Source organism: Podarcis pityusensis, assembly GCF_964106645.2.
Source record: "Podarcis pityusensis genome assembly, chromosome: 8".
NCBI lineage: Eukaryota > Metazoa > Chordata > Lepidosauria > Squamata > Lacertidae > Podarcis > Podarcis pityusensis.
Genome location: NC_138033.1, coordinates 16,643,654 through 16,658,521, shown reverse-complemented (window position 1 = coordinate 16,658,521; position 14,868 = coordinate 16,643,654). Strand labels below are relative to the sequence as shown.

General features: G+C 43.7%; 1 protein-coding gene across 1 annotated transcript; it reads right to left on the bottom strand.

Annotated features, from left to right (window-relative positions):
- Positions 1 to 807: 807 nt before the first annotated feature.
- Positions 808 to 11,745, bottom strand: LOC308484649 (uncharacterized protein). The gene is made up of 10 exons (XM_081019567.1): positions 11,680 to 11,745; positions 10,999 to 11,019; positions 10,322 to 10,342; positions 9,329 to 9,355; positions 8,533 to 8,556; positions 7,146 to 7,169; positions 6,320 to 6,343; positions 3,991 to 4,173; positions 2,302 to 2,352; positions 808 to 1,009 (listed from the first exon to the last, which is right to left on the bottom strand). Exons 1-9 carry the CDS (start codon positions 11,728 to 11,730, stop codon positions 2,323 to 2,325), a joined length of 405 nt encoding a protein of 134 aa, XP_080875693.1. The 5' UTR covers positions 11,731 to 11,745; the 3' UTR covers positions 808 to 1,009; positions 2,302 to 2,322.
- Between the last annotated feature and the right edge of the window lie 3,123 nt (positions 11,746 to 14,868).

Here is a 14,868-nt window from a genome sequence, read left to right as displayed (position 1 = left end):
CTGTGGCTCTGATCTGGTGGAACGCTCTGTCACAAGAGACTAGGGCCCTGCGGGACTTGACATCTTTCCGCAAGGCTTGCAAGACAGAGCTGTTCCACCAGGCCTTTGGTCAGGGCACAGCCTGACTCCCTCCTCTGGCAATCCTCACAGAACTCTAGCCCAATGGTTGCTATTAATCTGACTGGAATTAATTTTATAATGAAATGATTTTATAATGTTTTATCATTTTACTGTTGTTAGCTGCTCTGAGCCCGGCTTCGGCTGGGGTGGGCGGGATATAAATAAAATTATTATTATTATTATTATTATTATTATTATTATTATTATTATTTTACAGACCTGTGCCTCCCTGTCATAGGAGGGTGCTCTGTGCCACAAAAGCATAGTTAAACTATGGAACTCATTTCCACGGGTGGCAGTGATGACCACCAACTTAGAGGGCTGTAAAAGAGGGCTGAACAAATTCATGGTGCATCAGCCTGTCAATGGCTACTAGCTTGGAAGGTTGTCCATGGGGAACTGTATCTCTGATAAAGGCTCCCCCATTCCTGTTCTGTGGGGACACCTACAGTCAGAAGCAAACATTTGGTCTTCAGAAATGCCAAACCCAGGACTGTAAGTGGATGATTTCCTGGTTGTCATTGCTCAGTTGCCTCCAGGAGATTCGGTTCAAGAGATTTGGTTCTCCATCCCACCTTGGCTCATCACAAATGCCTACGGTGGGAGCACAAGCATTTCTGTTGCTGAGGACTTCTTTGGCCATATTCATACAGTTGTGCCAAATAAACAGACCCCACGCATTGGAAATTGGATGCTTGCTAATTTTTATTGTTTTGAAGCTTTCCTCAAACCAGCAGACAAGACAGAACAAAAACCATTCATGAGCAACTGATGATCACCATCGCCACGGCAACTCTGGTTGTTTCATGATGCAATTTGTTGTCTTTGATTAGCAGGGAGCAGGATAGCTGGTCCAGTGGCCAATTCTTGCTTTAGATTTAAGTGAATGCTGAAAAGAGAGAAAAAGCAGCAAGCTGAGAGTTCTCTGTTCTCTGTTCTCAGAGATCTGCACTTGTTGACGGTTTGCTACTAGACCAAGTTCAAGTTGTTTCTATTAATATATAAAACATTTAACAACTTGGGACTGGTTTACCTTCAAGATTGCCTTACCTCATATATTCCCACTCAGCCCCTTTGATCTGTGGGACTGGCACTGTTATGAGTGTCACATGATATCCACTGCTCATTTACTGCCTCTTTTTAGTGTCTGCTACAAACATTTTTGTTTAGACAAGCCTACCCAGGCACATGGAACATTGATGTATGTCTTAATTTCCTTTTCGTTTATAGCTGATTTTATTATTTATGTTTTAAATACTTGCTTTCAACTGTTTTTGCAGATAATTTTATAGTTTTTTTCTCTCTTTGTAAACTGCTTTGAGATGTGTGTGTTTTTACAATCAAGCAGTGTATAAATTTCACGAAACGTGGGCAAAAGGTTTCTCATTCATGGTTGATCTGGGACTGTCAGCATGAATCATGTTTAGGAGCCATTTGCTAGAATACACACATCATCCTTCTGTTCATTTCCAGTTTTCGGGCTCTGAGTGCTGTTGCTTATGTAACCCACATGCAAGAAGAAGGAATCATCAGGCTTGGGAAACTCTTGAGTGTTTTCATAAGCACATAAAACCTTAGGGGAGAAAGACCCTAAAGGGGAAATGGACCAATAACTTTGCTCATGGTCAGGGGGTACATGATGCAGAGTGACTGTTGTGGGCAAAACTGGGGAGGGGGCAAAGAACAGAGAATATGATGTAGTAACTCGAATCCTAGGGAGCAGCATTTTATGCAGCCTTTCAGGTTTGCCTCATCTGCAACAGAAGCCATTTCTGGTGATAAGAGTCATTCTTTGGCTGTTCCCATAGGAACCCCAACTGTGCTGCCACACACACACCCCGCCCCCATGATAGAAGAAAGGAAGACACACAAAAAACAAATATGTAGTACACACTGGCTCTGTACTCATTTAACAGTCATAGCTCCCAGTGTCTCACAAAACGATGCTCAAATCCTGGGAACTGTAGTTTAGTGCTAAGAATTCTGCCCCATAGATCTGCCGTTCCTTTGATGCTCTAGGGAGAAAGGATGATGTCTTAATGTCAATAGGCATTGGGGGTTGGGGAAGGCAGAGCATAAGGATGAATGAAGTTTGTTAAAATACAATTAAGCTGGGTTTAACATTGAAGGCTGCTGGATTTATTTTTATTTTAAGCAGATAATCTGTATTAGAGAACTTACAGGTGGTGGGGTCCTTTCTGCTTACTCCTCATTCTCATTTACTGGTTCCACCTAAAGAGAGAACACAAGTTTTATTACATCCTCATCCTTATCTCTGGTCATGCAGACTTGAAAATTAATTTTTAAAAAATAACCAAGAGTTCATTGAGGGGCCTACTGGTCTCTTACAATTTCTCATTTTAAAATAATTAAGAAGCATCTAGTAGTCACCAGCTGAACAATCTCTCCCCCCCCCCCCAAGCTGCTCAACAGATGTAGGGTTGCCATACGTCCTCAACAACATGGGAGGGGAGCTCAGCAACTTTGTCCGGATTTTCACTTTTAGGAATACGGAATACGGAAACCCTATTATATATTTAAAGGTAAAGGACCCCTGACAGTTAAGTCCAGTCGCGAACTCTGGGGTTCCGGCGCTCATCTCACTTTACTGGCCGAGGGAGCCGACATTTGTCCACAGACAGTTTTTCTGGGTCATGTGGCTAGCATGATTAAGCTGCTTCTGGCGAAACCTGAGCAGTGCATGGAAACGCCATTTACCTCCCCGCCAGAGTGGTACCTATTTATCTACTTGCACTTTGGTGTGCTTTTGAACTGCTAGGTTGGCAGGAGCTGGGACTGAACAATGGGAGCTCACCCCGTTGCGGGGATTCAAATTACTGACTTTCCGATATATTTACTTCTCAGTAAACTTGCACTAACTCCCATTCTCCTCTCCAAATGGAGATGTTCAAAGTGGTTGATGAAACACATTCAAAACAAATACAATTCAGCCTGAGCAGTGCTAAACCCATCTACCAGTTTCAAGCACCTATTGCTCTATTACCACCACAAAAGAGGCAGTCATTTTTCCACAACTGCTTCCTGATGGTAGCACCAGAGTCTGATTGTGGCATAGCTGCAAGTGTATGTTTATTAAGATAAAAGAAATGCTTTTAACTTTATAGAGTGGGAGCACCACTTTCTGGCATGATCTCCCCCTAGATCAGAGGAGAGCCTCAAGCCAGCAGTCAGGTGTCCGTGTGACTTTACAGAAGTTAGCCCTTATGGAATTAATAGTCAAAGCAGTGGCATAACATGGGTTGCTAGTCCCCAGGGCCACACGGAGCTGGGGTGGGAGGGAAATGGATGGGGTGCCCTTGTGCATTCAACTGCCTAACAATGTCCGTGTCATCCAAGAAATTGAAGCTGCAGAGATAAGAAAAGATGAGTCTTTCCATTGTCTGGAGAAGTCACTTCCTGCTTTTCATGGAGAAGCTGTTTTCAACAGAGTCCAGCTGTGGAAGTGCGCAGCTGTATTGAGGCAGCACTGGGTGTTGAAATTTTGCACCCCTAACAATTTTGTGTCTGGGGTGACTGCCCCGTGCCCCCCATGCTATGCCACTGATTCAAAGCAGTCCTCTGCTTGCAGGGTTGTCTGGTCCAAGCCCCTTCTAAAGATAATCAATAAGATGGGCTTGCAGAACAGTGACTGTGGTTTGAAGCCACCCATTACGTTTTGCATGCACACATTTGAATGCCCATTTTGTTACTTCTTTTGTTCTGTTTGGTGGGGCTGCATTTCCTCCCTGGCCAGCAGCATGTGAGTGACCTATGACTGCACCTGGGTAGCCAGAAGAGAGCCCCAAAAGCCAAGGATCAGAAGGAAAGGTAGGAAAGAGCGATCCATAAAAATGTGCCCTCATTTCTCACCTCATTCTTTTTGCCTTTGCCTTTGCCATGGCCATGGTGATGGCCTCTGCCTTCACCTTTGCCATGGCCATGGTGATGGTCATGGTGACGGCCTTTGCCTTTGTCTTTGCCTTTGCCTTTGCCTCTGCCATGGCCTCTGCCGTGGCTGTTGCCACTTTCAGGCTGAGCTACCTCTTCTTCAGTCTAGGAAGCAAAGAACAATTACTATTAAGGATGGAATGGGCAGCTGATTTGGTCCATCGTTCCTGGTTCTTCATTCCTGGATCACAGGTCTGTTCCCATCCTGTCTTGATGTTTCAAAGGAATGCATTAGAAGTCTGCATTTAATTGTATACATTTTATATGAAGTTTCTTAAGAACATAAAAACACCCTCCTCTCAACAGATTCAATGCATTCAACAACTTTCTGATAGTAAGAGCTGTTCAACAGTGGAACAGACTCCCTCGGAAGGTGGTGGACTCTCCTCCAAGGGTATATAAGCAGAGGTTGGATGGCCATCTGTCTGGTATGATCTAGTTGAGATTCCTGCACAGCAGGGGGTTGGACTAGACCCCTGGGTTCCCTTCCAACTGGATGACTCTATGAGTCTATGATTCAACAGTAAGGTACATATTTTTGAATGCCTCTTTTATGTTATAGCCATAATTTTCTGCACACATTTCCTGCACTGGAACCTGTGGTGCTTGAGACGTTGGACTTCAAATTCCCTCAGCCCCCACCAGCGCGGCAAATAGTCAGGGGAGGTGGGAGTTGTAGGTGTCCAACAACACTTGGAGCATGGTAGCTTCCCCATCCCTAGCCTTGGGGAATATTAAAATTCAAATTTTCGCTGTTTTGGGGATCTGAACATGAAAGCAGCTGGGTCCAGACAAAAATGTCATAATAGCAACCTGATCCTCCCTTTGTCGATCAAGGCAAAGAATCTCAAAATAGGACACTCTCCTCCCCAGTCAACCAAACCTCCAAATCCCAACACCCCTCCACAGCCTAACAAACCTCTCCCTGCCTCTCGTGGTCCAATGGCCATGTTAGCATTTTATTGCCATTCCAGGTAGTTTCAATTCAACCAATTGGGTTATTTGGAACTGTCCAAGGTCCTGCTTTTGCCTACCTTCTGCTTTGACCTGGCTTAGCTTGTCTTCAGCAGGTGCCACCTGCTGCCCTGGAGAACATCAAGCTACAATGGGACCACCCTAGTCTCATTTCTTAGTGTTTCTGATGCCTAAGGATTTTGTAGGTTGAGTGACATATAAATAGAAACCTTTACATCCCCTATAATGCTCCAGATCTCCACTGGAAGCTGTCTTTACAAGTTCCCACAATGCCCCAGAATAGTGGGCACTAGGAGACAGAGTAAGAAAAATAAACAGCCCACAGATATGTACTGTCATTGAGTCAACCACATATTTGACATTTTGAAAGAGAAAATTGCTTTCAGTTGGCATAATGCACAATGGGATTATTTAAGAGAAGACTTTGATGAGAGGGATAACAGGAAGGACTGCTTAGATCTGCCAGCCCTTTTGGTAGTCACTAGGGGTGCTACACTTGAGGAGGAAAATTGGGCTGTTCCTGTGCAGGTGTGTGTCATTGCCAATGTGCCGCATTACAATATGTTCACAAGATCTCTTTTTACCAGCGAAAGGGGGTTCTGAGGGATGAAAAATAAAGCAATCCTGCTTTTCCATCTACAACCTTGCAGACAGGCATGACTCTCTTAGCAGATGTTCTGAGTCACTGGGCATGAAAATCCCATCCTTGAGGTCGAAAGGCCTTTGTTATGTCAAATCCTGCATGCTGGACATTGTGGGAAATTAAAATGGGAGCTTGCAGATCCAGACATCAGGGCAGTGCTAGTGCGCAGCGACACAGCCTGAGAGCAGGGCTGGCTCCCACAGGATGGTGCTGTATTAATGCCTGTGGATTGCCTCCTTTGGAATTATGGAGCGGAAATTAGGCCCTTTACTCCACCAATTAAAGGATAAGTTGTATAATACTACATTGAGCCAATATGCACTTTGGACTAATGGTCCTCTTTCCCCATTGCTCAACTGTGTTCAGGGTTACACTCCTTTTTCAGGATGCCAGGCAGACTGGCACAGATCCACCCTGGGTTCTTTTGTGTCTTACTAACAGAACAGTGCGAATTCACTCTTCCATTATACAGCTGGATGTTCTTCCTCCTCCTTACATCTGTTGGCTTTTAAAAAATTCCATGGAAGCAGAATTCAAGGGAACCACAAAAGAGTTCCGCTGCCAGTTATTTTTTGTTTTTACACCATTGCAGTCCATTCATGACACAAACAGAGAAAGCTCACAGATACTTACTACTACCAATGGATCGACCGCATCCTGAAAGAGAAAATTGCAGACAATGTATATAGTGCTTAATGCAGTGATATGACAGAGGAAGGTGAGGATGAAAATGACAAGAGGAAAAGGGGGTGCTGGCCTCTGCCCCCCAGGAGCTTGCACATCATAGGTCTACAGCTGGTGGCAGTGACAAAGGGGAACAAGCAGGGCTGGTCTAAGATGTTTTGGTATCTGGACAATCTGCAAAATTCTCTCCTCCCCACCAGGGAAGGAGGGGTAAGTGAAGATCCACATTGGGAGCAAGGGGAGGAATAAAATAAACTACACCCAACAACTGAAGTGGGAATCTGAGGCTACTGCGGGGGCGGGGCTCTCAGTGTCACCAGCAGACAGTGCATTCCTTGGATGCCAGACCTTCTGTCCCTGTGGATTCTGCTGCCCAAGGCTGTCACCTCACCTTGCCTAGTGGTTGGGCTGGCCCTTGGCAGAAACATATATCAAACTCAATGGATCGCCACAGCTGATCACTGTGGAAACCCACCTGAGACAAGGAATGCTCTTAATAACCTAGGGCAGTTTCACACCCTAGATTTAAAGCACATGACTTCCCCCAGAGAATTCTGGGAACTGAAGTTTCCTCTTCTCAGTTCTGTCAGTTCAGCCTTCCTTTCTATGGATAAATGCTCTTCCTCCTTCTTTTCCTCAATGACTTTTAAATATTCTGTGGTAACCCAATTAAGGGAAGAGAACAAACGACTGTGTTATTCTGCTCCTGAGCCTTTTGGTGCTACTCTAATCCGTTATATAGGATGCAAACACAGAAAGCCCCACAGATACTCACCTCAAGTGCTTCCTCCTGGAGATCCTGAAAAAGAAAATGACCGTCAGTCCCCATAGTGCCTACCAGAGTCAAACACCATGATTTCCTTGCCCCAGTGGATTTACGTTTCGTAAAGCTGTGTGACCTTAGCTTACCGTAGACAGTCTACATCTTGGCTACCTAAAAAAGGCTTTAAAGAGACCTTGGGAAAGTTTTGGAGGCTGTTTGATGAGAGGCAACCTGGGAATTAATTGATCTCTTATTTGGTGGTGGCAAGGGCCTCAAATGAAGAAAGGCAAGGTGCAAGAAAGAGGTACACTACTTAACAGATAAGATACTAAGCTTTTCCTATATGCAACAACCACAGCAAGAATTTTATTAGCACAGAAGTGGAAACAAGAGGAATTACTGACAAAGGAAGAATGGCAATTGAAGTTAATGGCGAATGCGAAACTGGCCAAAATGAAGGGAAGAATCCGAGAACAGTGGGACCAGAAGTTCATCAAGGACTGGACTAAATTTGTAAATTGTTTGAAAGACAATTGTAGTCAATCAAACACATTGGTAGGATTGCAAGAAGCTTTGTAAGGAAAGGTATAAAAATCACCGCAGAGAAGAATAAGAAAATATGGTGCTTTGATGTTTTTGATTTGAAAGCAATGGTTAAGCAGTGAAAATGCAGAAATTTGAAATGAAAGGTAGAAAATCATAAGGAAGGTTTGAAGGAAGTCATGGCCCCAAAAAGCCAAATTGTAAAATATAAGAGGAGAAATTGTAATGGAAAGCAATATTGTAAAATTAATAAAAATGATATGGCCAAAAGAAAAGAAAAGAAAAGAAAAGAAAAGAAAAGAAAAGAAAAGAAAAGAAAAGAAAAGAAAGGGGTACACTAATGCCCGTCCCTCAGGCAGCACTGGACCCAGGAAGGTGGGATATGGCCATTGCAAGGTCAGTATCTGAGCCCTGGCTCAGGTGCACCTAGAAGTAATGAGCATGTTTTGCTCCCTAGGCTGCGTTCCAACTTCACACTCCTTTTTCAGAATTCTAGGCCTATTGGCACAGTCCACCCTGGGTATTTCGTCTTCATCTCAGTTATAGTGCAGTGCGCATTTACTCTCTTATTACATGGATAGAGTCTGGTGTCCTATCTAGCCTATTTTCACAATAACCAACCAGAAACCTGCAGGAAATGCACAAGCAAGATTTGAGTCCAAGACCCCTCTCCTCTTCTGTGCATTCCGGCATAGAATGTATTCAGAAGAAATGCTGCCTCCATCTGTGGAATTTTAAGTAATGCCTCTGAAGCTTAATTAGAGGGGGCAGGGAACCAACAAGAGAGTATTCCTGCAAATTAAGTTTCTTGACCCCGTTGCGGTCCTTACATGTCACAGAGAATGCACATACTTACATCCACATCGTCATCCAAAGCCTCCTGAAAGAGAAAAATGCCAGCAATCTTGAGAGTCATTTATTTTTATCTGCAGTATTATTATTATTATTATTATTATTATTATTATTATTATTACGGCATAATGTACAATAGGGTTATATAAGAGAAGGACTGCTTAGATCTGCCAGTCCTTGTCATAGTGACTATAGTAGTCATTAGAGGGGCTGCACTTGAGGAGGAGGATCGGGCTGTTCCTGTAGTGGGGTGTGTGTGTTTGTGTGTGTGTGTGTATGTATTGGTGTCTCACAACTTTGACCTGTTGCAGGACCTTAGCCAGACCTTAGCAGAGCATACACAGAGTTCCAGAAAGCAATCAGTTGCAGGCAGGATGGACGAAGCAGGAACAAAATGCTATTACTAGTAACTTGGTTACTTAGAGGTGTTTATTATTTACAGCAGGCTCTACAAGTTACTATACACAAGAACAGATACAGATATGGATCTTAACTAGCTCTCTCTGACAAACTCCAAACGATTCTCAGAACTCCACACTGACCAACAAACACTTCAGTCAGTAAGATCATAAGTCATCATGCCTGTGTGAGACCTCAACCAATGGTAGAGCTATATCCAAGGTCCCATATCTCCAGTCAGATAACTCCTCTCTGCTCAGTCATCCTTGGCCTTCGGCCAACTCTTAATTGATTCTGTGTGAAACTGCACAGAATGGCACGTAGTCAAAAATCCCAACAGTATGTGTATCCCAAACAGTAAGTTTGTGCGTTGCCAATGTGATGCATTACAATATACTCACAAGATCTCTTTTGCTCTGCACATGTTTCTGAGGAATGAAAAATAAAACAAGGGTGACTCAATTCTGCTTTTCCATCAACAAACCTTGGGTACACGAAAGATTCTCCTGGAGGATGCTCTGGGTCACTGGGGTTTGAATGGACATGGAAATTTCATCCTTGAGCACGGAAGGCTCATTTGTTACATGAAATCTTGTGCGCTGACACAACCTGAGACCAGGGCAGGCTGCCATTTTGAGGTAGCCCCTAGGAAAGCAGCAGAATCCTGCCTATAGCAGCGGTTATCGTAAGAGTTTTAGGCAGGCATTGGAGTTTCCCCATGATGCCTTGCAGTGACACTCCATCATTTGGGGAAATCAAAGTGGTGGCTTGCAGATCTAGACACCAAGGCAGTGCTGGTGTACACTGACGAAACCTCAGATCAGGGCTGGCTCCCATTTGAATTTCCCTGTCTTTTTGAATTGTAAGCCTGAAGGCAGTGGTTCTCTTTTGTTTTTTCTTCTTGAAATTAGTTCTCTGGGAGTCACTTTTAGAGATAAAATAGAGTTCTTTTTTAATGTAAATAATAAACTGAGCAAAGGTAGGGCCCAATTGCTCTGTGTCTGGCCTGGTAGGCAGGTTTTCCCACATAGCAATGAATGGCAGCTTTTCAACCCATGTGGGAGAGCTTAGGAGGAGTGGGAAACACCTGACCCTCCAGATTATGTTGACCTACAACTCCCATCAGCCTTCAGTATTATCTATGTTGGCTGAGGTTGATGCATGATGCAGTTCAACAAGATTTGAAGGGCTTTTGTCTCACTAATAAATCACTGTGAATTCACTCTTTCACTACACAGATAGATCTCCCTCCTCCTTATTCTTGGTGACTTTAAAAAACAAATCCACAGCAGCACAATTAAAAGCAAGTGAAGTAACGAAAGCATTCTTTTGCAGATTAAGGGTTTGGCATAGTCCATATTTGGCAGCCATAGAGAAGGACCACAGCTACTTACATGCAGCTTATCTTTGCCTTTCTGAAAGAGAAAATTGCCATCAGTCTGCATAGTGCCCAACAGAGTTATATAAAAGAAGCCGATGAGAGAGTCAGAGTGGTTAGATTGTTGGACTAGGACCTGGGAGACCAGGGTTCAAATCCTCATTCTGTCATGAAACTCATTGGGTGACCTTGGGCCAGTCCCTCCCTCTCCATCTAACTTAATTCATTGAATGTTTGTGGGGATTAAATGAGGAAAGGAGAACTACGCACACCAACTTGAGCTCCTTGGAGAAAAAAAAAAAGAGAGTATAAATGCAACAAACAAACAAACAAACAAGGATGAATATGTCACAGGATGCAGTAGCAGAGAGAGCAGAAGAGAGGCACGACCACTCCATCACTGCAGCTAGGAGGCCACCTCTGATTCTGTGTCTCTTTGACCTATCCCTGTCTAGTGAGTCATTGGAAGAACTTGCAGCTCATTTACAGATTTCTTCCTCTGTGCCAATCCATTTTGTTTTGTTTTCAATTGTAAGCCAGAGGGAAAGGACCCCCAATTTTTTGTGACCTGGGGACCAATTTTAGCTAAAAAGTGGAATAAAAAAAGTGAAGTAACAAAAGCATTCTTCTGCAGATTAAGGGTTTGGCATAGCCCACATTTGGCAGCCACAGAGAAGGACCACAGCTACTTACCTTTAGCCCACCTTGGACTTTCTGAAAGAGAAAATTGCCATCAGTCTGCATAGTGCTCAACAGAGTTATATACGATAAGATGATGAGAGAGCCAGAGTGGTTAGATTGTTGGACTAGGACCTGGGAGACCAGGGTTCAAATCCTCATTCAGCCATGAAACTCATTGGGTGACCTTGGCCCAGTCCCTGCCTCTCCACCTAACTTAATTCATTGAGTTGTTCTGGGGATTAAATGAGGAGGGGAGAACTATGCACACAAACTTGAGCACCTTGGGGGTGGGGAAGAGAATATAAATGCAATAAACAAACAAACAAGGATGAATATGTCACAGGCTGCACTAGCAGAGAGAGCAGAAGAGAGGAAGGACCACTCCATCGCTGCAGCTGGGAGGCCATCTCTGATTCTATGTCTCTTTGACCTATCCCTGTCTAGCAAGCCATTGGAAGAACTTGCAGCTCATTTTACAGATTTCCTCCTCTATGCCAATCCATTTTGTTTTGTTTTCAATTGTAAGCCAGAGGGAGAGGATCCCCCCCCTTTTGGGGGGGGGGGTAACCTAGGGTCCAATTTTAGCTGAAGAGTGGAATAAATAAAGCGAAGTAACAAAAGCATTCTTCTGGAAATTAAGGCTTTGGCATAGTCCATATTTGGCAGCCACAGAGAAAGACCACAGGTACTTACATCCAGCCCACCTTTGCCTTTCTGAAAGAGAAAATTGCCATCAGTCTGCATAGTGCTCAACAGAGTTATATACGATAAGATGATGAGAGAGCCAGAGTGGTCAGATTGTTGGACTAGGACCTGGGAGACCAGGGTTCAAATCCTCATTCAGCCATGAAACTCATTGGGTGACCTTGGGCCAGTCCCTGCCTCTCCACCTAACTTAATTCATTGAGTTGTTCTGGGGATTAAATGAGAAGGGGAGAACTATGCACACCAACTTGAGCTCCTTAGAGAAAAAAAGAGAGAATATAAACGCAATAAACAAACAAACAAGGATGAATATGTCACAGGCTGCAGTAGCAGAGAGAACAGAAGAGAGGCAGGACCACTCCATTGCTGCAGCTGGGAGCCACCTCTAATTCTGTCTCTCCTTGATCTTTCCCTGTCTAGCGAGTCACTGGAAGAACTTGCAGCTCAGTTTACAGATTTCCTCCTCTGTGCCAATCCATTTTGTTTTGTTTTCGATTGTAAGCCAGAGGGAAAGGATTCCTCCCCCCCCCCACTGCCTTTTTTTTGGGTGACCTGGGTTCCAATTTTAGCTGGAGTGGAATAAAAAACAAACAAATAAATAACCCAGGCAATGGTAGGGCCAGGGTTGGTGGGTAAGAGCTGCCCACTCAGCAAGATGCCTTTCAGAGACGCCTCCTTGGACCGAAGATTGGGGCCCCATCAGTGCAGCATGTCACACATACATGTGTCATGTATGCATCATTGGAAGGAGGCACATCATCGAGAGCAGGCTTTGCACAGTTTCATTGATTGCGGCTCCTCCTCTCTCACACTCAGGAGAAGCCTTCCTTTGATGCTCGGTGGTTAGACCTCCACCCCCTCAATATCGGGGGGGGGGAGGCTAAGTCCCCTGCTAAGGAATACTGAGGGGGCTGAAGACACATCCACCCCTTAGAGTTGATGTGTGTGGTGCCATTCCCTAGTATAATGTTTTATAGCAGTGAATGGTGGCTTATCAGCAGATGTGCGAGTGGACTGGTGTCTTCCAGTTGTGCTTATGGAGCAACCCTTCCTCACTTGGGGACAAGATCTGACTCTTGCCCAGGGACTTTCCTGTGTCCCAACGACAACTCTTCTTATAGACAGGCTGATTGGCACAGACCCACTCTGGATTCTTATTTGCTGGTAACACATTACTGTGAATTAAGCCTTCCTTTCTCAGGTAGTTCTTCCTTCTGCCTATGCTCAGTGACTTTTAAACAGTCTGTGGGAGCCCTATTAAGGGACAGGAACAAACAACATTGTTGTTCTGCTCCTTTGGTTTTAGGTGTTCTCTAGTCCATATAGGCAGTGCTTTTTTCTAAAAAAAAAAAAAAAAATGTTTAGGGGTACTTTCATTTTGACTCAAGAAAACCACCATTTCCTTGAGACCCTGAAAAAGAAAATGGCCATCAGGTTAAGAACTTAATTCGTTCTGGAGGTCCGTTCTTAACCTGACACTGTTCTTAACCTGAGGTACCTCCCACTGCTGCCGCGCAATTTCTGTTCTCATCCTGAGGTAAAGTTCTTAACCCGAGGTAATATTTCTGGGTTAGCAGAGTCTGTAACCTGAAGCGCCTGTAACCCAAGGAACCACAGTATTCAGAACCATTGTTGCCTCCAACTATGGAATTTTAAATAATTCCTTGGAAGCTTAATTAGAGCAGAGAACCAACTTTCTTTCTGCAAGTTCAGTTTCCTGACACTGTTGCAGTCCATACATGTCATAGACAGATAAAACAGATACTTACGGCGCCCACAGAACCCTGAAAGAGAAAAATGCCATCAGTGTTCAGAATACTTTATTTTTCTCTGTGTTTTTTAAAATCTATTTTTCACTTCGTTTTTCCTAAACAGAAACAAAACATACATATAAATTTCAATGCAACATGAGGGGCTTTTGATGATAAAGTCAAAAGAAGGATTAAAAAAAATCAGGAGTAAATGAACTTGATACAATTGTAAAATGTAAATTGTAAATGGGGCATAGAAACAACTTGCATTATACACTGAAGGGAAAAAAGAAAAAAGGTCTTAACAGTTTACAGAGGTTGTCAAATAAAATCATATTTCAAAGGGATTTGTCACCTGTGTTGTTGTTTAATTATTATTTAATTCAGAGCCCCCCCCCCCAAGAGAGTACTTAACAGTGTTATATCAGAGAGGAAGATGGTGACAAAGATGACCGGGGTGGGGGAAGGGGGGGGGAGAAGAGCAAGTCTCTTTCCCGAAATCATAGATCTGGAAAGTGAAATATAATGGGAAAGGGGGTGGGAAGGGGGTTGGAGCCAAAAGTACAAATCAACAAAGAAAGAAGGTGGCAGGATGAGGGCAACATGGATCAATAAGTTTCATTGGAAATGCACTTGTGTTGCTTTGGGCTCAATGCTGAATGCCAAACTGAAGCCAGTAAGCAAATTAATAATAAACCCCCCAAAAGCTTAAAACTAAATTTCAACAACCAATATAAGAGGGATAAGCTGGTTAACATCTGCAATTATTAGACAAAATAGCAGTTGCTACAGCCGAAGCAGCAACCAGCTGTGCCTGTTGGAATTTTGTAGGACATTCAGTGCTAATCATACTTTGTAAACTAAAATCACTAAACCACCACAATCAATAAATGTAAGTTCATAAATTTCAGTGGCTCTCATCTATGGCTAGCAATGGGTACCACCCATCCATTTTAATGTAATATTGGCCTGCACTGAACCCCCCCTTTAATCCCCCCCCTGTTTTTTAGAAATACCTTTAGCAAAACTAGCAATACTGGTAACCTTCACAGGGTATGCACATACAGTGGGAATCCAGGACAACGCACTTAATAACAACTGCCATCATTCCTGGCCATTGGCCGTGCTTGCTGGGGCTGATGGAAGTTGTTGGTCAGCAACATATGGAGAACCAAAGTTTCCCCACTCCTGGTCTAGACAGAGGGGAGAGCTGCACAAGGCCAGAAAAGGGGCCACAGAAAGCTGACATCCATACACTGGTTTAATCTGTACCAAGTTTTTAGCTGGAAGCTTCTAAGTTTGTTTTTAGCATGAAACCCAGCCCACTGAATTACTCCCCTCTTACCAAGCTCTGTACAGACACTGCCACAAAAAGGAACACAACCAATGGATACAGCAGCTTCATTTTGCCGGTCTCCTTCTTTTT

Bases quoted from the DNA above. Each gene is read 5' to 3' on its own strand.
- LOC308484649 (XM_081019567.1), bottom strand. From the start codon at position 11,730: ATGCAGACTGATGGCAATTTTCTCTTTCAGAAAGGCAAAGGTGGGCTG. The intron at 7,170-8,532 runs GTAAGTATGTGC...TTTCTTTTTCAG, and splicing joins CTTTGGATGACGATGTGGAT to GATCTCCAGGAGGAAGCACT. The intron at 2,353-3,990 runs GTGAGAAATGAG...TTCTCTCTTTAG, and splicing joins GCAAAGGCAAAAAGAATGAG to GTGGAACCAGTAAATGAGAA.